We start from the raw sequence: 24,411 nt of genomic DNA, 5'->3' as shown, positions 1-24,411 counted from the left end.
AAGACGTTATTGATTAACTCTTTATAAAGTTTGTTGTACGTGGGACCCATATTTCTACTGTTCAACGACAGGATCGTTCCACACATGTGTGGCTTTTGTTTTGCTTTTCCACCTCCTTGACTGATGTAAGAGCTGTTACTCTTGGTTGACAGCAGTTGTGAGAAAATCAGACTCCTTGTTCTCACCAACTAATGCCATGCATGTAACAGAGAGCAGGATTTGGAATGGGAGGGGTCGGCCAGTTTTGCTTAGGACTGAATGGACAGTACTGACTTCACATAGTCCATGAGAGTTTCTTAATGAATGGGCCCAAAGCAGGTACCACACCTTGGCAGAGGATTTCTGAACTGGCAGGAAATAAGGAAGTCTGCTTGCAGCAATAGTCACTGAGCAAGGGACTGGTATTATCAAGGGACTTGGGAGATCAGAATTTGGTATCAGATGCCTGTTTATTCCAGATGAAGTTCTTACAGTGCAGACAGCTCTGGAATGGACACGGTGTTTCTAAGCAATTTTAAGGAGAAGCTTTTCAGCCCAGCTGGACAATGATAGAAATGTAACCACTGAATATGTAGGACAAAATCTGCCAAGAGGTTTCAGAAAAAGCTTCATTTGATGAATGTAGTTAAACAGGTGGCCAGCCCTGGTCCTGTTTTTCTCATTGTGTCTGCTTGGAAGTGAAATTCAGCTCAGCTCTCTTGATGTCATATATTCCCACCCTCACTGTGAGGCTGTGGATGGATTTAACAGAATTCAATTCCAGTACCTAAAGATCAAATCAGAGGGATGGTAATTAATTATTTCAGGAGAACTTGCATCAGGGAGTCGTTGAGTGGAAAGTGAGTGATGAATACTGGGATGTTTGTTTTACAGTTCCACTCCCTCAAAGGTTTTTATTCAGCTGCTGCCTTTACACTATGAAGGGCTTTCCTTTCTTCTGAAAATATCTTCTCCCTTGGAGATAGTCTGCAACCTGTGGTTTAGATCCAGCAATCTCTTACCCAGAAAGCTTGCTTGGTGTGTATGAGGCAGGAGCAGGGGAGCCTTGCTCTTTCTAAAGTGCTCTCCATGAGCCTCTCTCAGCTAGGTATGTGGATTCTGGGTTGATCAGGGTCATCCTCCATCTTGGTAATGGCTTCTTCTGCTGTGCCAGGCTTGTGCCACTTTAACTGAAGGAATTTTTCCATCAGGTCAGCTCCCAAGTTAAAGACCAGAGCGAGCCAGGCCAAGCCAAAAACAATCCAAATTGCCGCCAGGCTCCTGTACATCGAGATGTAGTGCTTATTAGGATCTGTGCCTGAAAAAAACGTGAAACTTCACATGTTAGACTGGACCCCTGGGACTGGCAAACAACAGGCCAACAGTATGCAAAACACACATAACTTCATGCAAAGGTCTATTGTGAGGTCATGTGAGCTACACCGATCCCACATAAGAAATCTACTGTATGTGGGCATATGTCCTAGAATGATTCCCATGTTTTCTTGCTCACGCCTGGCCTACACTAGAAAATTAACTCAGCATAACTATGTCGTTCAGGACTGTGGAAAAAATCCACACGTCGAGCAGTGTAGTTAAGCTGACCTAAGTCCTCATGTATCCATGAGAAGAATTCTTCCACTGACCTACTACAGCCTCTTGGGGAGGTGGATTACCTACACTGATGGGAGAACCCCTCCCGTCGACACAGGTAGTGTCTACACTGAAGCGCTACAGCAACGCAGCTGTAGCATTTTAAGTGTAGACATATCCCCAGTGTCTGAGGTTCGGCTTGGAGTAGATGGGATCAAAATTGTAAGGCCCCCATCTGCACACAGAACTGCAGGCTGGGAACTTGCTGCTTTATTTAACTGCCTCACAACATAGTGAGGGGAAAACTCCCACAAGGGGAAAACAAGAAGTAAGAGTGGCACGGAGCATGGCTCCATCCTAAACTACTCTGGGTAACCCATTTAACCCTATCATGACCACTTTACTATACCTGCTATACATCTAATAAATAGGACAAGAAAGTGATGTGACTGATTTACTCAATTTGTGGCATCTCCATGCAATCAAGCTGTTACTTTCATCAAACTTCAACTAACATGTGGTGTTTAACCTTAACCAGGGCTATGTAAAATTATTCATTCTAGCCTGTGTTGATGGGAAATGATCATGTTATAACCATATTAGAAAGGTATGTTTTATTCTACATCTGGTTCTCTAACATGTTAGAATATTATTTTAGCCACACCCATAGGTTATCACACCCATGGTTTTTTTTTTTCTGTAGTATGCAGTATGCCTGAGTTCTGAACAGAGAGGCTCAGATATTATTTGCTGAATACATTACCAAGCAAATAGTGCCATTTTGTATATGTATGTATATGCAGGGGATGGAGGGTGTCACTGATACCCATATGGCAGTTCTAGTGAATGAATGGTCAGTGCATCAGCTAAGGACCAAATGCATCACTGATCTCCACAGTGTCACAGCCAGGCCTTAAGGCAAAGAGGCTCTCACAATGCACAGACAAAACTTCTGGGAAGTGAAGGGAGGATAAACCCCAGAGAAGGTGACAGAACCTATTGTTCTTTCTACACATGTGGACATTCTATACCTCATATGTTAAGTGTATTACTTAAGTGAGCTGGTGCAGAGAAAGGAGAAAGGCCTCCTCTCTGGCAGTGACTCTAGGGCACAGCCAGTGCCCCTGGGGATTATATGCTGCCATTTGGTAGATTTTCTTACAAGGACCTCTGCTTGCTACTAGTATTCACCCTGTAATTATAATCCCTGGCAGCTCAGTATTAGACATGGCTTGATTCCTAAAAATGTTTGATAGAGTTTCTTGTCTAGTCCATACGTGGGTGACACTAATTGGGACTGGATGGCTCGCAGGATTAGTAATGGGATATAGAGTCCTTCACCTCTATGTCTGTGGCTCATTCTAAACCAGGTTGGGCACAGTTACTATCTAATCGGTGTTCAGTGGTTTGTGTGAAATGAATTTGGTGGGTCTCAGTGGACAAGAATCCACGCCCATCATCACAGTTGGCAATACTTAACGGCCTTGTTGGCAGTCTTAGTAGAGACATAGGGCCAGATTCTGATCTACTTATGCCAGACTTGCACTGGTGTAACTCATTAACTTCTGCAGAGTTATTCCCAATTTACAGTGGTCTCAGTGGACAAGAATCCACGCCCATCATCACAATTGGCAATACTTAACGGCCTTGTTGGCAGTCTTAATAGAGACATAGGGCCAGATTCTGATCTACTTATGCCAGACTTGCACTGGTGTAACTCACTAACTTCTGCAGAGTTATTCCCAATTTACAGTGGTCTAAGAACACAGGCCTATAAAGTTCATCCAACCCCACCCCCTTCATTACCTACTACATAATCCCCAAATCCAATGGTGCTGAGGGTGATGAAGGTGAAGTAGAAGCCTTCTCCATAGCTCCAGCCTTCTACATAACTGAAGATCATAGGTGGGAACACTAGAAAAAGCAAGGTCCCAGCGGTCAGAAAGAGGGCCAATGCCAGTGTCTGCACTACCTGTAGGAGAGAAGGAAAATGGCAGCTCAGCGGCATTGAGTGTCTGTCACAGGGTGGTTGGTGGATTTTTTTATTGTTGCTGGTTTGTAGAAAATACAGGGGTGAGCTCATATCACATTTTCAAACATCTGTCTGCAACCAAGAAGACCAGAAACTAATTTTATTTAAATGAAAGCTGTGATTTTCACATGACTCCAGGAGCTGGACCTTTAACAAAAACACCAAGTATGTGTGGCTCATGATAAAATTGTGAGAGTTGGCAACCATTGACATCAATGGCCAACAAATACATGACTAATTCTGTGCGTGCATTTACCTTGAATGAACTCACAGTCATAACTATTGAATTTGCAAGTCTGAAAGCATGGGCCTTATTGTCTCTGCCTCAGTTTCCCCCAATGTAAAATAGTTCATTACCTATCTCCCAGGGGTGTTGTAAACTTTTAAAAGAAAACCACAACATTTTGTTTAAAATTACAAACATTTCAGAGTTATGAACAACGACCATTCCCGAGGTGTTCGTAACTTTCAGGTTCTACTGTAGTTTAAAACCACTACAGGCTGGGCACCGTAGGCCTGATTCAGTGCAGCACTTAAGTACATACTTGTAGTCCATCAAAGTCAATGGGACTTGGGCACATGCTCAAAGTTAAGACCATGCTAACGTGTTCTGGGGAATCAGGACTTAAGACAGGCAAAGATCGTTTCCTTCAGACAAGAGCAAATTACACCTCTACCTCGATATAACACGACCCGATATAACACGAATTCGGATATAACACGGTAAATCAGTGCTCCGGGGGGGACAGGGCTGCGCACTCCGGTGGATCAAAGCAAGTTCAATATAACGTGGTTTCACCTATAACACGGTAAGATTTTTTGGCTCCCGAGGACAGTGTTATATTGAGGTAGAGGTGGACTTCAAAGTCATCATCTATAAATGTGACGTGTTAACTTCCTGATATAGAAAGGACACATGATTATGATGTTCCAGGATCTACACACAAATAGGCAGCAGCGAAGCCTGAGGTGCCACCTGTTTCAGAAAACCAATTAGCTTTAAAACAGAGGAAGACCAATGATAAATGGATACTGTACCCGAGCACGGCCTGGCTTGTGCACCCATCTCTCCAGAGTGATCAGGTGTGCATTGAGTCCTTTCCCCAGCTGATTGAGAAAGGCCAGGTTAAGCGGCACCCCAAACAAGGCATAAAACACACAGAACACCTGCCCAGCCACCGTACTGGGGGCCAAGTTACCGTAACCTGCAGTGAAGGAGAGAAAAAAGGGACAATTAAATTAAAAGGCTTGGAAGGTCAGTTTAGTTCAGTTCCATTGTGCCCCAGCTTATCCACACCTTTCCAGACAGAATTCTGGCTGGAGAAAATGGCACAGCCACTGATTGGGCCCCAAATCTTTGTCACTATCAAAAGAACACTGGACATGAAAAATTATTTAAAAATATCTTATCCTTCCACATTAGGGGTCTGATTTTCAACCCAGGGCTCCAATTTTGTGACGAACGCAACTAACTTGGTTTGCACAAGCAGATGCGGTACCTGTCTTGCACACACAGCGCAGTCTGCATATGCAAATGAAGGCTTTGCCGGTGCAAAATGGGCATGTGCCCACTTTTGAAAGTGCAATAAGCTGGGTATGCAGACTGAACATGCAGAATTGGAGGCTGGCTGAAAATGTGGCACTTGAAATATGCCCCACACTGATACAGACTCCCCTGACAGGTCTAGTCTATCCAGCTGTCACTAGTGATTCAGTCTTTCACAAGACAGTTGGAGGAAGCATCTGTTGACAGAGGAAGAGGTTAATAGGAAGAGAGGCTGCCTCACCTATAGTTGTGACAACGGTTCCTGCGAAAAAGAAAGAATTGCTGAAGTCCCAGTTGCTGGGGTTGGTAGAGTTTCCTTCTGGGTTGACCCCTTTCTCCCATGCTTCCAGGATGACCTGAAGCAGAAGAAGAGCACAAGACAACACAGGTGAGCAGCATGTATAGGCTCATGACAAAGAGATTGTCAGGTAAAAAGGATGGACAGGTGAGTGTTGATGGATGTCTTGAGCAAGCTTAGATGTGTAATAAGCAATGGAGTTTCTAGACAGGTTAGAGTTTGATCAGAAGGACCTGATATAGGTCTCTCAGTGGCTCAGCAAAGGCCTGAGGAGTAGAGCTGGCCAGGGGCCTGTGCCCTCCTTATAGGAGAACAGGAGCACCCAAGTACGAACATTTCAGTAACTTGCTGGAGGATGAAGGGAAGGGAATGGAGGGGGCAACAAAAGGGCTTGAATTAGAGAAACAAAGTGATGATAAACCATAAAAACAAAGGTTGCTCCTCCTCCGTCCCTCCCACTCTCCATCTCATCCCAGACTTACGTGTGACTCAGGCATGTTTGTGGGTGGAGGGGGAGGAGTGGCTGGCTCACCTCTACATCATGAGGGCTAGTTCTGTTTTTAGCTATAGCTTCTCAGTATCTCCACCAATCATCTCCAGGCCTTTCCTTTCTGTCTGACAGCCTGGGGTTAATTTATGAGACATCCTCTGCTGCTCTAGACTGCTCTCACCTGCTGGGTGTTGCAGTGGGCCAAAGTCAACATGGGCAAAGGGAGTGCAGCTCCCCAAATTCAGTTGTAATGCTTATAAGCCCAGCTGTCATATCAGGAGCAACGGCTGTCTCTGCAAAATACCCGCTGCAGCCTTCTGTGCAGCAAGATTATGCGATAAGACAAGGTGGCCAAACCACCAGCCTAGGTGAGACAGACAGGCACTGCTATTTCAGTCTAACATATGCCTCAGAGTGGAGTGCCGGGGGGAGAGAAGGGGGGTGCTAAGGAAAGAGGTGATAAGTTCAAGTAAAATGTTAAACCGCATCCTGTTATGTATCCATTCCCTTGCCCCTCTCTCAATCTGCATACAATGCCCTTTGAAATGTTCCTTCCGCATATACGTATAAGGTATGCATGCTAAGTTGTTTGTTGCTAGGTATAAAAAGGCTGCTCTGTACTTGTAAGGGGCTCTCTCTCTGGCATTAGCCGAGGGGAGCACCCACTCAGCTGACTGGTCAATAAAAACGTAAAGCCGTCTTCTAGACTCCCGTGCCTCCTTGGGGTAATTGGGCAGCTCCAGGGGGAAACGAGCCCATTTGGCTAATACCCCTGCACTGCTCAGAACTAACTATATCTCGACCATTCCTGGAAGGTGTTTGTCTAAACTATTATTAAAAACCTCTAATGATGGGGAGTCCACAACCTCCCTTGGAAGCCTATTCCAGCACTTAATTACCCTTATAGTTAGAAAGGTTTTCGTAATATCTAACCTAAATTTTCCTTGCTGCAGATTAAACCCATTACTTCTTGGCCTACCTTCAGTGGACATGCAGAACAACTGATCACAGTCCTCTTTATAACTGCCCTTAACATATTCGAAGACTGTTATCAGGTTCCCCCCCCTTGATCTTCTTTTCTCAAGATTAAACTTGACCGTTTTGTTAACGTTTCCTCATAGGCCAGGTTTTCTTTTATAATTTTTGTTGCTCTCTTCTGGACTCTCTCCAATTTGTCCACATCGTTCCTAAAGTGTGGCACCCAGAATTGGATACAGTACTCCAGCTGAGGCCTCACCAGTGCTGAGTAGTGTAGGACAACTACCTCCAGTGCCTTACCTACAACACATACACTGCAGAATGATTTTAGCCTTTATTGCAACTGCATCAAATTATTGGCTCATATTCCATTTGTGATCCACTATAACCCCTAGATCCTTATATCCAACTAAATGCCTCTGGGTGAGTAGAATATTGCCTGGCTGCTGTTCTATTCCCTCCACAGGGCAGTGGCATCTGTTGGAGTTGTGAGGATCTGTTCTATTTTCCTCTCACCACGTTTGAGCTCCAAGGTCCTGGCCCTCACCCTTCCACCAGGTGACTGAATGAACCTCATTTGTGCACCCACCACCCTGCTCCTTAAGCAGCAGAAAGGGTTGCTTCTAGAGTGACACAAAACCTAGAGGGGCTGAGTGTGCTGCCCCAATAGCCATTTCAGCCTCAACAACCCAACAACCAGGAGATCAGCGCTAAAGGTTGGGGGATGCTCATTCAAAACCCAAACCCTTGACTGCTGCTGGGGGCATTATCTCTGCAATGCCTCATTCCAGGGCAATGTGGATTGCACCACTTCTGAAATGTTAGCTGATCTGATGCGCACTGAATAACACAACTTTTGGTTGGTTGGGGTTTAACACCTTACATTATTCTTTCAGTAACAATTCCTACAGCATCTGGGAATCTGCAAAGCGTGTGAAACCCATCAGTTAAGACTGTTGTGCATCTGGCCACATTCGATTCTGTTATAGTAGTGCCATTCACACTTTTCTCCCTTCTATTATCAAATAGCTTTGTTCTAGCCATTAAACACCTCTTCCGGGAGTTTGATAAATCAAACTATCCAAAATGACTGCTGTGTTTTTAAGGGGGAATGAGGAGAGAAGAATGAAATTTCAGACTGCACTGAGGTACAAATCCCTGTCATTTGCCACTCAGAATGCCTAAAAGACCCTCAGCTCTAATCCATGGCCCATAAGGAGCAACTTCCCGTTCTCTGCAGTTCAAAGTGCAATTGCTCAGAAGTATAATCTCCATTAAGCTGCACATGCCAAGTGCAGAAGGAAAATTTAATGCAGTTTTAAAATACCTTTTAAATACTCCAGCCATAAATACCCTCTCTGGGCCATCACATCCATATCCTGACACTGTGGGCCATATCTTCTGGTATGGTCTGTCTGCTTTGTGACTCATGCTAGCAGGATCTGGCTGTGCCGCCATCATATCCAGACCCAGGCAGATCATTCCAGTGTAAGAAGGATCCTCTGGGACAAAACGTTAGCTGAATGGCTTCTACCTCCTCCCACCCCTGATGCCGGTGTAGAGGGTGTGGCTGGGGAAAACGGGTACAGCTGGTATGCTCCAATACTGCACCAATCTGTTGCTGCCTTTTTGATTCTCTTGGGACCATTAGCACCCAATGTAAATTAGAGCAGCCCTCCACAAGGGGACCAGCCCTGCCTAAAGCTATCACAGGAGCTGAAGAGAGCAAAGGTGAACTTTATACCACTTTTTATTCCTTCCTCCGCACCTGCACTGCATTCTCCTTAGCCATAGCCGAGGGTCTGGCCCCGTGTGTCAGGATTGATGTTATCTGACAAATGGCTGGAAGCGTGGGCCTGGGCAGCAAAGTGACTGTAAAAATGGCTCCTCTTTACGCAGGTATTCTGCTTCCTGTCTGTATCTAGGGTCAGCTCTACTTCATTTTCTGACACAAAATACGTTTTTACCAGAGATGGGCCCAGGTCACAAAGTTTTATGTGAATTTCCTGATGTTTTAGGCTATTCACATCAGGCCCATCTCAGTATTTTTCCTTCTAGCCCTGCAGAGCTAACGGAGATGGAACAACGGGAATCTGCTTCTTGCAGAATCAACTCAATTGTTAATGGAGGTAAAGTCCAAACACAGTTACTGGAGATAATGTATGAGCCAGAAGCAACACTAACTTTTGACTCGCAGATCCCAGGGGGTGGAGTTGCAGGGCTGGGAGTCAGAAAGTCCAGTTTTTCAATTTAACTGAGCAAAGCCAACCCCGTGACACTGGCACACAATAAGCACGGAGCTGCAACAATGCCTTTTACACAGTGACTTTTCAGAGTAGCACAACACTTTAGCTTGGGTAGACGGGTGTCTCATGATTGAACAGGTAAACAATAAAGACTACTGACAGATGATGGTTTCTTAGCAGTGTTCTCAGAGCTAGGGATTCAATTTTGGAAGAATTTTATTCCTTCTTATTAATACTAGCTGGGAATGTGTCTAAAAGGCATTGTGACGGATGACACAGTTCTCTCTGCTTGTCCTTCACAGCTCTCCCTGTGATCTAGTGAGCTGTTTTTGAGTGTGAGTCGTTTCAAGTCTGATACATGATATCTGATACTTTGGTGCCCTCTGCTGGTTCATTCCAGAACAGCTAGCAGTTGAAACATTCTTTGTATTCAATACAACCAGAGGTTCAGCAAAATTCTTCTCTCAATGACAGTGCAACCCCTTTAGTTTTAATATAGTTCTATTGGTGTAAGACAGGAGAATTTGGCCCCCAGGGAGCTTCCTAGGTTATTAGGGACTGGACTAAATAATGCATTAGCCCTATGAAGATATCCCAATTGGGCTTAGAGCTGGGAGTCATCGTCTCCTGTATCTGGGCATCAGGGCTCTCTTCTCTGTCATGTTCCGTGCAGTGCAAAGCACTCAACAAGTAACACATCACAGTATTAGTAATTACCCAGTGGTCTTAATGGACCAAGGTTCAGGCAGAATCATTCACTTCCTGCTACTTTTGTGATCTGTACTTCACTCTTCTATCAAGTCCATTTACTGTGCCTGCCGGGCTCTTTGTTCATCTGGGAATTGATCGGTGGAAACCCATCAGACCAAGAGTACAATGCAAACTGGCATCCTGTTTGGAGTAGTTTAATGGCCTTACTGAAACGGTTAGCAGAAGGAAAGGCTCCCAGTCTGCTGTTGGAGAAATTACGAGCATGAAGAAGAGATCTGATCGATTCAAGGATTTCGTATTGCCCTGTCATTGCATACTACAACCAAGGAGTACAGCTTTCAGTAACCTTAGAGGGTATTGCAACTGCCCTTGAACCTGTTTTAAGCTTAAAACCTATTTATTTTGAGTGCACATTGGACCAGATGCAAGTACATGTTGTGTTGGTTCCTCTAAATGACAAAGTAAATGAGTTTAAAGATCTCATTGTACATGCTTTCGCTTCTGCCGACCTGGTGTCAAATACTGCCTGAGGTAACAAATGAATTGGAGTTTACACATCTTAACCTGGTACCTTGTGGATGTTTACCCACTCCCCCAAAACACAGTACAATATGGCATAGCTCATGGCATTTGAAAGGGCTAGAGCTGGAATAGCAAGGGGTGCTGCAGGACAGGGTCCAGGCAGAGATGTGTAGAGACGATACAGGTCTGGGCTGAGGTGCACTGGCAGAGCTGCCTTTCTTTCTTAAGGTTTGCAATAGCGTTCATCAGTGCAGTACTGAAGGGCTGAGCTGGGCACAGGACTGGGAGAGGGGAATTACGTTGAGGCAGCCCTCAGTTGCATCAGCAGAAGTGTGTGTTTGGGGAGCCTCACCGTGGAAAAGGCAAGACGTGCTGTGGGTCAGGATTGAGGTGAAATGGCAGAACTGTGTGGCGGGAGATTGCACAGCATCTGCCTTTCTTTAGACAGCTAGTTCTTTAATTTCACAGATGTTAAATCGATCTCCGCATTTTTAGTAAAAATGGATAAACCCTCCAGGACCAAACTAAGCCTTGAGCTCAGAGCTGGGAAGCCTGCTCCCCTTACCTGTACAAACTGCTCCAGGGCTTGCTTGTCCAAGCACGTGTAGTTCTGCAGGAACTTGAGTTTCTCCAGCTGGAATTGGTCCCGAGACTGGGCCTCTGCCTGCTTCTCCAGCAGCTGGAACACCATGGCCCCCAGGAGGAGGTAAAAGAGATACCCCACCACCAGCACCAGAGTCCAGTTGATCCGTCGGCCGCGCACCACAAGGTGGGACATGCTGCTGCTGTGAGGTGGCAGGCAGCTCTCCCTTCTGAGCACTCACTGGGTTAATGTGCCGCGAGGCACGCTGCCCCCGGCGCTGAGGAATCACACGGTCACGGTTCCAGCTATCGCTGCAGAGAGTCTGTTTAAACAGCTTAAGGGCATCAGGCCTGTATGAAATGAAACGAGTGCAAACAGCGTTCATCTCCCTTCATCTTTTCTTCAGCCAGGAGTGAACTAACTGGCGAGCCCTTGTTAGGTAACACGAATGTTAATCAGAACGCTTTACTCTTATAAAGTATCTTTTCCTCCAAGAATCTCAACAGGCATTACAACTCTTGATGATTGAAGCCTCACAAACCCCCTGCATTCTCCTCATTTTCTAGAGTGGGGAACTGAGGCCAGAGGTGGTAAGTGACATACCCAAAGTCACACAGTGAGTTGACAGCAGACTCTCAGGAAGAGACTCTCAGAGTCGACTCCCAGCACCTTGCTCTAACTACTAGACTTCAGTACAAGGCAGCGCTATAATCTCTCTAGTTAGAAGAGACTCCCCAGAACAGAGAAGAGCATGGAGCTGAAGGCATTGAAAAGTCAGTAGCTGCCGGCTGTACCATACAAACATTGGTGGCATCATTGAACACAACAGGATGAAGCTCAGAAACATCCTGAGGAAAGCTAGGTCACAAAGTGGAGCGTCGAGCAAGTTCAGTCCTCTCACTGCCTGGCTTGCTGGTTCCAAACTCCTTATCAGTGGACTCCACACCTGGAAAAGCCCTTAGTCTGTAGCTTTAGGGAATGACTCACTCATCTTTGCTGCTGCCGCTCTCCAGGTTGCCCTTTTAATCCAAATGCACGAGGGGAAGGAGAGCTAAAGGTTAATCGTTAGCTAAAACGGTCCCACAGACTCACTCATGGGAGTCTTAATGATTTTCATGCACTGGAAGGGAGCTGGAGTTTTGTATTTTACAGGAGGAAGAGCCAATGGCATCTTGGCCAAAACGTGGCTGAAAGAAAACACAGCCAAGGCAAGGAAGCCACGTCTGGCTGTTATCAAACCTCCTTCCTGTTCAAATGCTCTGGATAATGGTTTCCTTCCTTTGCTTAGTGTTTAGGGTTTTTTCACCAGCCTTGAAATGGTGCTTGGGGAAGTAGACTAAAGGCTGTGATGGGTCATGTCCACTTCTGGGAGAACCTTCACATGCTCCATTTGAACTGCTGTTTGTAAGAGCCAAATCCTATTGTCCCATGTCGGAATGAGGGTTGGCTAACTGGCAACAGACTGGGAGTAGCTCAGCCTCGGAAGCTCCTAAAAAGCACCTCTTGGACTTGGCTCAGAGCATAGGTGGCTGCTCTGTTGCTGGGTGGGTGGGAGGAGAGGAGGGGGCCTGGTAGAGAGATGCTACACTAGAGGACCCTCCAGAGGATTAGAGTCTCAGTTCTCTGGTGATTCCTCAGCTGAGGAAAGGGAGAGAGGAGCCAGAAGCTGAAGTGAGATTGATATTGCCAAAGAACAACGAAACCTCCCAATGAAATAGTAAAGCAAACTGGTCTAGAGACACTGAACCACTAGCTTGCTCCCAGGGGCGGCTCTATGTTTTTTGCTGCCCCAGTCACGGCAGTCAGGCGGCCTTCAGCAGCATGCCTGCGGGTAGTCTGCGGTCACGCGGATTCGGTGGCATTTCTGCGGGCGATCTGCCGGTCCCGGGGCTTTGGCGTACTCGCTGCCAAATTGCCGCCGAAACTGCGGGACCAGCAGACCTCCCGCAGGCACGCCTCCGAAGGCCGCCTGACTGCTGCCCTCACAGTGACCGGCAGGCCACCCCACGCAACTTGCCGCCCCAGGCACGTGCTTGCTGCGCTGGTACCTGGAGCCGCCCCTGCTTGCTCCACCTCTGGAGGCAGAACTTCTGGTGGCTACAGTGGGGGCCAGGGCTTAGTCCTAGAACCCACAGCAACAACCGCTGTGTTTTATCTGCTTGCACAGGGGAGAGGCACAGCCCATTTGCTATGGATTGTGGGGGATGTTGTACACACATGGCCTGGGACTAGATTCTGTGAGAGATTGCCTGTCAGAGTGGCTGAAAAGCACTTGCTACAGTAAATATGCATACTCAATGACTGATAGCTGAGCTCTTTCACTTCAACAGTGCAGGAGCTGGGCTCTCTCACCAGAGGGGTCCTTGCCTCTGGGAACTCTTCCTCTTGGCAGAGCCATCCGAACCTAAAGTTAGCAGCTTTCTGGGATTGCTGCAGATCCATTTATTTTGCTGAGCATTTGATGAACTGAGTTAAATTCCCACAATTGAAGGAGAAGTCATGGTGAAATGTGCTTCAGAAATCAGTTAAATGAATGAGTAACGAAACAAATGGTCGACCCAACCCAGTCTAGAACCTTTCTTCGGTTAGAAAGCGTTCAGAGATGACAATGACCCACGTTCTCCAACAGGCCTCCAATTCTTTTCAACAAGGGGGCCCAATTATCAGACTTTGAAGCGTAAATCAGGATGTCCTGGGAGAAACCTCTGGCGATGCTGCTGGAGGAAAGATGGTCATATGAGAAGGAAAAGTCAAAATAGGTTTGGCTATTATGGGTGAGAATCTTAAGTGTCTGGGGCTTTGATAAACTGAACCTCCAAATTTGTTGAGGTTTGTTCATCACAATACTTGAAACACTTGTAGCTGAAGTGCCTTATGCATGCATCAGAGATGGACCCCGTTTGGTTGGGCCGAATGAAACGATTTCTAATGGCCTTTTATAGGAGGTGATATTATCTTTAATGGCAGGAATTAACTATTACTTAAAAAGCATTTCAAAAGAGTAGGCACCAAAAATCAATTAATGGAAAGTAAAATATACCAAGCAGCTGTGGCAAAGTTGAAAAGAGACCTGGAATATATGATAAGAGATGTCCTGAGGATGAGGGTTTCAGTAGGAAAAAGAAAAAAGCAAATCGATTGCGTGTGTGAGAGAGAAAATGCAGAGTAAATACTCAGCTGGGGATGAGGCGCTTTCCGGCTGAATGAGCTTGGAGATAAGTGCAAGGGCAAAATCGCACAGCGTCCATTTAACAAAGATATTTTCACACGCATACACAGCTCCATGCAAGTGAACAGAACAGTGTGTTCAATCAATAGTCATCAAATAAAACACGAGAGAAAATGGTCACGCTGTGTCTGCCCCTGTCATTTCCTCCCATGGAAAAATCACATTTCTGGTGAGGAATCGATTTGAGATCTGTCCCTAGTGTAAAGACAGTTGCAGGGCTTAAGGAATGCCTCTTGGATTTTGTTACTTTTGTGCTAGAATCTGTAAATATCAAGGTATTTCTCCCCCCTGCCCCGATCAGTATCACCTCCCCAGTTTCCAACCAATTGTTAGCACTGATGCATCGATTTTCAGTTTCAAAATGTTTTAAAAAGACTAAAAATAGAGTGAGAAAACCTGTGATTTGAAACTTCTCCCATTATTGGAGACAAAGGATGGGAGAACTCAGTTGTGTTTATCATTTATTGGTTATAGTATCGTAGCATCTAGCAGCCCCGGTCACGGGCTAGGACACCACTGTGCTAGTTGCTGTACAAACACACAACAAAAAGATGGTCCTTACTCTAGAGAGCTTAAATCTCTAAGTAAACCCTCTGGAACTTTTTTTCGCTTTCCAAGGGAAGCTCATGCAATGGAAACTGTAAAGATTCTCACTGGAAAGGTCTTCTTGCCCTAGTTCTAGGTTACACCAGGGTGAACCAAAACTGAACCCAAACCAGAAGTCCCCAATCTGCAGCCCAGAACTCATGTTTTGCTAGACCCAAATGGAATTCAAACCGACAATTTTGGAGTTTAAACTGAGAACTCATGATGTCTGAGTGAGTTCTGAGTTTGGATGAATGAGCTCCTCACTCCCCTTTTGCCCCAAGTGAGACCAAAATATTGTAAAGCCTCCACATGACAAGAATTCAATAAAGGAATGTGCTAAAATAAGATTGGAAACCTCCTTCCTACAACCAGATGAAGTATAAGGTCTAATCCCACTTCTTTTGTTGTTCTTTGTGTACAGATTATTTTTTAACCACAGCTATCTGGGATGAGAACAGATTTACCTATCACTGGGCTCTCAGCAAACATACACTTCTGGGCCTCCACCTTCTATTATGAATAACAACAAACAGTTGATACACTGAAAGAAAGGGGGAAAATACACTTCAGTGATGTCCCCTCCCATACATGCCATTGCAGTAAATTCCCATCCCAGACTGTCCATGTATTGCTGTTGGAGAAGGAAGTGGTTTCTTCATCCAGTGCCCTCCTTTCACCTTGGCTTTGATTGGAATAGCAAAATGAGTCTTAGCTTTGTGTGAGGACTACTTCTGCCAGCCAATCCATTGGTGTAGACTGAAAGATCTTCACTCTCTTGTGAGAGTGGCATTGCGACCTGGCACATGGGGTCACAATATGACGGAGGGGCAGCTGAGACAAATTTGAGTGTCAGGGGAAGTGTGATTCCGAGCACCAGGTCACAATGTCACTCATTCAAATTTGGGATGGCAGCCCTCCATCATGACAGAGCGGTACTGGGGCCAAATTTGAGTGGTGGAGCGACCCTGTGTGCCTATTCACAACACCGCTCATTCAAGTGGGTGAAGTTCTTTCTGTTTGCAAGCAAATCTGCATTGGTTAACCAAAACAAAATGTATCTTTTTCTCCCCCCAATCCCCCCATGAATTTGGGCCCAAGGCATGTTCCTAGTTTGCCTATGTACTAATCTGGCCCATGCATTAATCTGGTCCTGAGCTCAGAAAATTCTAGGGCTATACAAAAACATTTACAATAAAAACTAAACTTGGAAGGCTCCCAGCAGAAATCTCACGAGAACAGCTCATGCATTTTCAGAGCTTTGGGTCCAAACTTGAACCCAAGCATGGATTCAGTCTTGAATCTGAGCCCCGAATCCTTGCCCAAATCTAACTTGGATTGAGATCTGAAGGTTTCCTTCTTGGCTCATCTCACCTATTATTAATAATAGACCTTCACTGTTCCATTTGGGCGTGAAGGATTACTGACCCTGAAGTGGTCCAGCCTAGGCCACAGAGGCCGTGAGATCTTCTGTAATGCATGGACACCTATATGATTTCTAGGATTGTGATCCACTTGACAAATCACGTTACACTAGCTACACTAAACAAATGAAACCCCCAAAATTCTCCAATTCTGTTGAGTCCATCTCTGGCATTGCTCTCAAAATATCAAGTCCTAAACATGGAACATGGGCTTTCAAAATATAGGTCAGCTGCAAAATAAAGGACACACCTAAAAAAAATAGCTGAGGAAGCTTAAATTGATGTTTAATGTTAGTTTCTTTAAGGTAAATAACACTGCCATAACTTCAGTTTCCTGATTCTGCATTTCCAGTGCCAAAAGCAATACTGTAATGAAAAGCGGGATAACAGCAGGTCTGTGTGGGACAGAGGTAGATTTGGGTCTAAAATGAGTAATGAGGTGCAGCTGACAATTATGTGTGGCTCAAATTTCGGATGTGACAGGATGCTTATGACTAGTTTTCTGGCACAATATTCTCTGAACAGAACACTAGGTGACAATCTGCATGGAAGGATACAGTGGTTCAGTGGGGTTTTGCTCCTGGCCAAAACAACTGTGCACATCTAGTTGTTGAATTGTTTCAAATTTCCTTTTATTATTGGAGTGGTTTTTATTCCCTAAGGTTTTGTCTACACTAGCAAGTGTTTGCTGGTACAGCGATACAGATAGAGCTATACTGGCAAGCCTCCTGGTGTAGATGCAGTTTATACCAGCAAAAGAGGGTTTTTTTGCTGCTATAGCTGAAACCAGTTCATCAAACAAAATAAGCTATAGTTGCAAAAGCACTGATCTCTTCACTCCCCCCAACCAACATAGCTACCATGGCAAAACTTGAGAAGGCTTAAGTTTCACAGCAGGAGTAGGAGAATCAGGGCCGGCTCTAGGCACCAGCAAACCAAGCACGTGCTCGGAGCGGCAGAATTCCAGGGGCAGCATTCCGGCTTTTCTTTTTTTTTTTTTTGGCTTGGGGTGGCAAAAAACCTAGAGCCGGCCCTGAGGAGAACCTACAGAGAACTCTTTTGAGGTGCAAGAAATATGAATATCATGAACATACTATGTTTCTTTTCGCATGACAATGACCTCTGGCAATTCTCAGGCCTGGATGTTGATCTCACATCAGTTTTATACTCATGAAATTTGATTTACTGACATGTATCAGTGAAGGGGGGGGAAGAGGATCCTCTCTTTTGGAAGAAATGGATGAAAGAATCGCCAAAGTTTTGATTATGCTTTTCTCGCATAATTTCTATAAACAAATACCTGTTTCCTTAAATCTTACTGTTGCTCAGTCTCTGAACATTGGATCAGGTTGTTTCAATTCCTCACAGAGATAAACTCTTAACACTACAAACTATCTTCAATTCATGCAAGGCCAATATACAGCCCTAAGTGCAAGTATGCACATTATAGCATTTGTGTTGAGTGAAGAGCTTCAGATATTGAAGGACATGTCTAGAGGGCCATCTCAAGTGCACTGCCCCTAAGAACAAAGAAAAGTAGAGGTAGAAGTTAAGCATTCCTAGTTTTATTGTGCTGGCATCAGATAGATTCATTGGTAATAACTGGTATTATAATTCTATGTGATGCTGGCCACACTGGTGAGGTTCCATAACAAATATTAGAGGAAGTGAAATGGAAAAAATTGGAAAAAGACCATTTACAATTATTTAATCCAAAACAAAAAATGATTAATGTAAAATCATATTAAAAATAGAAATTGGATTTTTTGTGGTTATTAATAAAATGAACATTGAAAAGAAATACATTCTATATAGAGACACCAAATGTGCCTCAGAGAACAAGTCATGCCTGGAGTTTCATCTCGTCAACATCCATATTCTCCAGTTGAGCAGATAGAACAATTAACATTTACAAAAGCTTAACACTTTATCCGGCTGAGGTGCATTCAGTTTATACTACGGACACTAAACGCTTCCACTCTAAGATTGGCTAAACCAGAAGAAGAATAACAACTTTCAGAGAGAGGCTACTACAATACATACTGGTGATGCCATATGTGTGAATCTCAGTATTCGATTCCTAGGCCTATGTCATCATGGGTTCAATTCTCTTTACAGGAGATGCTAAGCCTGTGGCTGTATCATCTTTTCCTCAGAGTTCCTGTAGCTATTGTGGCCAGGAAGCAGTGGAAGGGGGGTGACCAGGGGCAAGAGTTGGTGAGCACAAGGCATCCACATGGATGTCTCTGGCCTCTGTGTGGAGCCCTGGGGATTCACCACAAATGGGAGCAGGCTTTGTGGCCCTTTCCATGAATGTGTGGACACACTTTGGCCCTCCCGGAAGTGATGATGCTATTGGGGAGCTCATTGAAGATCCATCTTCTCCTCTGGTAAAACCAGTGGAAGGGGATACGAGGGTAGAAAATGTCTGTGTTGTACCACAAGAGAGGATGATGTGGCCTCTGGTGCTTGGCACAAGGTCCTCCTGGGAACATCTGCATGGCACCCAGCACTGTACTGCTATTGCCCCAAGACATCTCTGCAATCAAGGTCTTTGGATTTAGAAGACAGTTTGCTCTGGTTGGAAACATTAAATAAACAGAATTTACTATATCTACAAGTTTGCATAACCACTGGCTAGATATCACGGTCAATAGACAGTACTCAGTCATGCACAAAAACCTCTTTACTTAGAAAAACTGTTTTACAGGTGACTAGGCAGGCTCAAATCCAAATATAAACGGATGCCACTGACTGTACCTTCCTCTTGGTAAACACCAGGGCCCTTTCCAGTGACTCAGGAGATTATCTGAAGAGGTTTCAGTGGTAGTCGTGTTAGTCTGTATCAGCAAAAAAATGAGGAATCCTTGTGGCACCTTAGAGACTAACAAATTTATTTGGGCATAAGCTTTCGGGGCTAGAACCCACTTAATCAGATGTATGAAGTAAAAAATAGAGGAGCAGGTATAAATACATGAAAGGACGGGGGTGCTTTAACAAGTGTTAGGTCAGTCTAATGAGATAAATCAATTAACAGCAGGATACCAAGAGAGGAAAAATAACTTTTGAAGTGGTAAGAGAGTGGCTTATTACAGACAGTTGACAAGAAGATGTGAGTAACAGTAGGGAGAAATTAGTATTGGGAAAATTAAGTTTAGGTTTTGTAATGACCCAACCACACCCAGTCTTTATTCAGGCCTAATCTGATGGTATCTAGTTTGCAAATTAATTCCAGTTCTTTAGCTTCACATTGGAGTCTGTTTTTGAAGTTTTTTTGTTGAAGAATTGCCACTCTGAGGTCTGTTATTGAGTGACCAGAGAGATTGAAGTGTTCTCCTACTGGTTTTTGAATGTTATGATTCCTGATGTCAGATTTGTGTCCATTTATTCTTTTGCGTAGAGACTGTCCGGTTTGCCCAATGTACATGGCAGAGGGGCATTGCTGGCACATGATGGCATATATCACATTGGTAGATGTTCAGGTGAACGATGGTGTGGCTGATGTGGTTGGGTCCTATGATGATGTCCCTTGAATAGATATGTGGACAGAGTTGGCACCAGGGTTTGTAGCAGGGTTTGGTTCCTAGGTTGGTGTTTTTGTTGTGTGGTGTGTAGTTGCTGATGAGTATTTGCTTCTGAAAAGGGACTATCAAGACAGGTAGCATTAGTATGGTACAGTCAACCCAACTGTCATACAGAAATAGGAGCTATCTAGAAGGTGCAGTCTTTATGTGGTGGTCACTGAAAAAATGGTGGACAAGTAATTTTGGATTAATGAGTAAGCACGTAAGATGTGCAACTTTTTGTGTCCCCAAAACCAGCTGTATTGTGGAAGTATCCAAAAGGTGTGGCAGGCCAATTTTCAGCATTCCTATCTAGTTGTGTAGTTTCATGTTACTAGTTATATCCTCAGCCAGGCATATCATGAGCATATTGGCCTGATTCTGATCTCACACCATTCCGTAAATTGGGAGTAACTCTGCTGAAATCAATGGAGTCACACTGACATAAAACTCGTGAGAAATCAGAATCAGGACCATAATATTTTGGATTGGGGAACTGCTAGATTTTTTTTCCTCTCTCTGATTTCTATGATTACATGGCAACATCAAAACACAACGTTACATATGAAATCAAATGACAGTGTCACACAAGATCACGTCAGGACAATTGAAGGCAATTGACAAATGTGTGTAAGTCTCAGAAGAAATGACCAATTTTCCTAATGCTTCTTTTCTGGTAACCTCCAACATTTAGTAATTGCAATGGGGATTTTACTAATAATGGGAAGAGATCTCCATGTAACTGAACAGCAGTACTAGACTTTCGAAGTTGGCCTTCTGGTTCACTTCCCATGATCTTGCTTAAATGACCTCAGTTTGGTGGCCCTGCTGGATTCAATGCTGCCATATAAACATTAATTCAGCATGACTGGCCCTCTCTGCTCAAGAGAAGCCCTGCAGAGGAACAGCTTGTGGAATGCATTCCCTAATATAGGGGTTCCCAAATTATGATCTGTGGGGAACTGGCTGATCACAAGGTGCTGGCTCTTCTCCTTGTCGTCAGCTGCTACAGTGCATTAAACAGTTTTCTTCCTCAGCGCCTCCAGGAACCAATGACAGGGGGTAGAGACCACACCCACTGCCAGCAGCCAGAATGGGGTGTGTTTGTGTGTATAGAGTAACATTCCCAGGAAGATGAGGGATAAAGACTTTTGCAGAAAAAGGAGTGTTTTGGGTCCTCCAGAGCAGGAAGAACTATGTCCCTTCTGCTACAAGTGATCAAAACCTCAACCCCCCTCGCTTCCTCACTGACGACGAATAACCATAGACTTGACCCCACTTCAGCTTGTGGTTGCTAAATTCTGTGCAAAACATACTGATTTCTGTGGCACTCGTTGATTTTTGCAGTAAACTGAAATGCATGGAAATACACTGCTTTTTTAAATAATAGATTACATTATTGATCATACTTTAATTGTTTATTTGATGAAAACCAGTGGCTTTGAGTATTTTCCAATTCGTTGCATAATTTTCAGTTGCTGCAAAATGTAATACCATTTGAAGTTGAAGTTTATGTCCTAAAGAATACATGACTCCTACCAATCAAGTTATCTGTATTTTGTACATGAATAACAAAGAGCTTTCAGATTTCATCACTGCAACTTGCTCAATAGCATGAAACGCGGTAGTTTCAGTCTGAAACTCTGTACATTTTGGAAACTAAATTTTACTTTTATGTTTTAGATTTGCTTGAATCTGAAACTGAAAGTGAGACATGGGGTTGCAGAGTGGGGTTATACAAAGAACAGTATTTGCAACAAAACATTAAAACTTTACATTTACATTTTCATATTTTGTTTGGATTCTGCAAAAATTGTCTTGATTTTACATTACACCTGCAAGATATCACTGTTTTGTTTTTTTTAAACCTGGACATTTTGGGGACGATACATTTTTACATTAAATTTAATGGATCCAAGTGAAAGACCTAAAATTTCTGGAAACTTTGATTTAAGAAATTTCACTTCAATGCAGATCAGTTTTCATATTATAATACGTGATCTCAAAATTTCAGGCATTTTGTATGAAAACTGCCTTTCTCACAAAATAAAACAAAACAACCAAAGTGATTTGCTGGCATTAGTCAATGGTCCTGAATAAAACTCTAAATTTCATGAACCAAATATTTACTATTTTTGCACAGCACAACTGTGAAACCCACCTGGATCAAACCCAACAATGTTTGTACAAACATCTGTGGACAAAACTGTTGAATTTCATATAACTACATTCATACGCTTCCAGAGTACAATCAGAAAAAGAGAAAAAATTGCATCAGCAACAAAGAAATGTTTCACTTATAGTAGTGATGGAAAAGTGGTTTTAAAAAGTGCTAGCTAATTGTGATGTTTTACAAAATAACCATAACGTTCCCAATAAACAAAACGTTTTTTTTTCATGTCCAGTTGCTTCAGTTGTGCTTGATCTTTGTCCATGCTGAAGATATGATTGCACAGGTTTGACATACACAAGTCATTCATTTTTTCTCAGTCAAGCTGCAGACCCAAAGTGGTGAGTTGTTCCTGGTTCTTAGAGAGAGAAGGTGGGGGAAGAGGAGAGATTTTTGAATTGTCCATATTTCTTCATTTACAAAGGGAGTATTGGAATGCAACAAGAAATTCACTTGTTCCCCAAGCCTGAAAGGAAATAAGGACACTGTTAATCAGTCTGTAGTTCAAGACATTGTCATCAATTTTAAAACAATGGCTACTCCACAGACAAAAACAGATGCAGGGCAAGAAGAGGTTTGAATCCAAGAGTTTTAGGCCAACATATCATTGACCTCCAACTGTTTTCACTTCGCTACCCCAAGAATGATGGGTGAAACAAATTTTTATGCTCACAGAGCAGCCCTTTGTAAGTAACTTTACTAGCTGTGTTGCTCTTTTTCAAGAACGATAACGTTAGCAACCCCAGCAAGCTACTCCAAGGCGGCTTGATGAACAGAGCGATATCCAAAGAGTGTAAAGTGCTGCATGTGTGCCTGCTTTAATTAATGTCTGTTTGTAAAGCTCAGAGACATGAATGGCAATGATCTGTGAGCGCCTAACTAATCTCCCCCTGGGACCCCTTCAAAGAGGCCATTTTCCACTGTATTACTTTCATTAAGGATGTTGTGCATTCCCACGCTGATGCCTTTTCTATTTATGAAACTTGTTTTCCACACCATTGGCCTCTGCACACATTTTATCCTCTCTTTTCAGCTAATACAAAGCAGAGCCTTTGATGTGTTTCTGGGCTATTGATAGCATGGAGCAGTTTCAAAGGGCCAGGGTCATTGAAGGAAGGGAGAGGAAGTATGATGACATCTTCCACGCCTTAGCAGACTTTGGTTTGGCTCAGACAATGTTTTCTGCCGGAGTCACCTGCAGCGATTTCCCATGAAGAAAACCAAGCTCCATGAGTGAAATGGAACAGCCTTGGAGAAAGCACCATTATGGAAAAGAGCTCAAATGTTTACAGAATGGATAAGCCTAAAAAGGTTTGGACTCTGGGTAGGCAGTATGGCTTAGAGGACAGAGCACCAGGCAGGGACTCAGAACACCTGGGTTCTATCTCTGGTTCTGCCACTAGCCTGCTAGGTGACCTTGGGCAAGTCATTTCACCGCCCTGTGACTCAGTTTCCCCATTTCTAAAATGGGCATAATGATACTGATTTTCTTTGCAAAGTGTTTGAGATCTAAGAGCTAGTTATTATTATTGTCTGCTTTCCCAAAGCACCTACTTCGAGCAACTCCCTCTTCCTGCCCACTCAGCTTCCTCTGAACTTTACCTGAGATTTCTTTACCTAACAAGCACTGCTCTGGGCCCTCTTCTTTTCCTTTGCCCTGAGCCAGCTGCTCTCTGTGGGCATTCACCCACAAAAACTTATGCTCCAATACTTCTGTTAGTCTATAAGGTACCATAGGACTCTTTGTCGCTTTTTACAGATCCAGACTAACACGGCTACTCCTCTGATACTCAAAATCCTCTGTTAGTTAATCCATGAACAGTCACTGCAACAGTCACTACTATTGTCTACTGCCTTTAGCCTGAATGTATGTGTGGTTAAGACTTCCTTTGCATTGGGAAGCACTGGCGGTGAAGGTCAGGAGAAGCAATGGAGAACAGAGATAGCAGGATCCTAAGACAAGGGGCTCTCAGAAAGGCTGTGTATGTGTCTGAGGGATGTGGAGAACTGAAATAATTTAGGGCCAAATCCAATCCTGTGTACTAAAGGTGTGCTGGGTTTGGGCGAGAAGTGAACAGAGGCGTCCACCTGGCTTTCGAAGGAGAGCTCAGAGAGGGACCCATCTACTGCACCTGGTGGACAATCTGCTGGCTAGGAACTTTGCTAGGGCCTAGTGCATATACTGTAATGTACAGTGCTTGGCAGGCTGTACACTTCTGTAAGTCACACTACACCTTCTAAGTCATCCTATACTGCACTGCCAGGCTGGCTGTGGTAAGCATCATGCACGTGGTACCACACTTAGCTCCATAATGTTTATAACTGAACTTTAGCACAGTTTAAAATGGGTTGACCATCCTCTGTTCTGTAGGCGTCTCTTTCAGACACAGGTGGGCCTGAAATGTAAGTTTATCAGTTTTGGTAAATCCTAGCCTTCTTTGAGATCCACACATGATGCTACA

At 44.1% G+C, this 24,411-nt stretch overlaps 2 protein-coding genes across 5 annotated transcripts in view; both read right to left on the bottom strand.

The window, feature by feature from the left end:
• Positions 1 to 1,079: 1,079 nt before the first annotated feature.
• On the bottom strand, positions 1,080 to 11,173 carry KCNK16 (potassium two pore domain channel subfamily K member 16). The gene is made up of 5 exons (XM_034764809.1): positions 10,961 to 11,173; positions 5,392 to 5,506; positions 4,643 to 4,809; positions 3,379 to 3,544; positions 1,080 to 1,297 (listed from the first exon to the last, which is right to left on the bottom strand). Exons 1-5 carry the CDS (start codon positions 11,171 to 11,173, stop codon positions 1,080 to 1,082), a joined length of 879 nt encoding a protein of 292 aa, XP_034620700.1.
• A 10,142-nt stretch (positions 11,174 to 21,315) lies between these two features.
• Positions 21,316 to 24,411, bottom strand: part of KIF6 (kinesin family member 6) — a 270,556-nt gene continuing 267,460 nt past the window's right edge. For 2 of the 4 annotated variants that reach the window (XM_034764803.1, XM_034764804.1), the window contains one exon: positions 21,316 to 22,415. In XM_034764803.1, coding sequence (XP_034620694.1) covers positions 22,256 to 22,415 — 160 coding nt within the window. In that variant the 3' untranslated portion in view covers positions 21,316 to 22,255. The remainder of the gene's footprint in view (positions 22,416 to 24,411) is intronic. The other 2 variants (XM_034764805.1, XM_034764806.1) reach the window with 1 other exon arrangement.

The sequence above is a fragment of the Trachemys scripta genome, chromosome 3, assembly GCF_013100865.1.
Source record: "Trachemys scripta elegans isolate TJP31775 chromosome 3, CAS_Tse_1.0, whole genome shotgun sequence".
NCBI classification, from domain to species: domain Eukaryota; kingdom Metazoa; phylum Chordata; order Testudines; family Emydidae; genus Trachemys; species Trachemys scripta.
The sequence above is the reverse complement of the archived record's forward strand: the minus strand, read 5'-3'. Positions and strand labels throughout refer to the sequence as shown.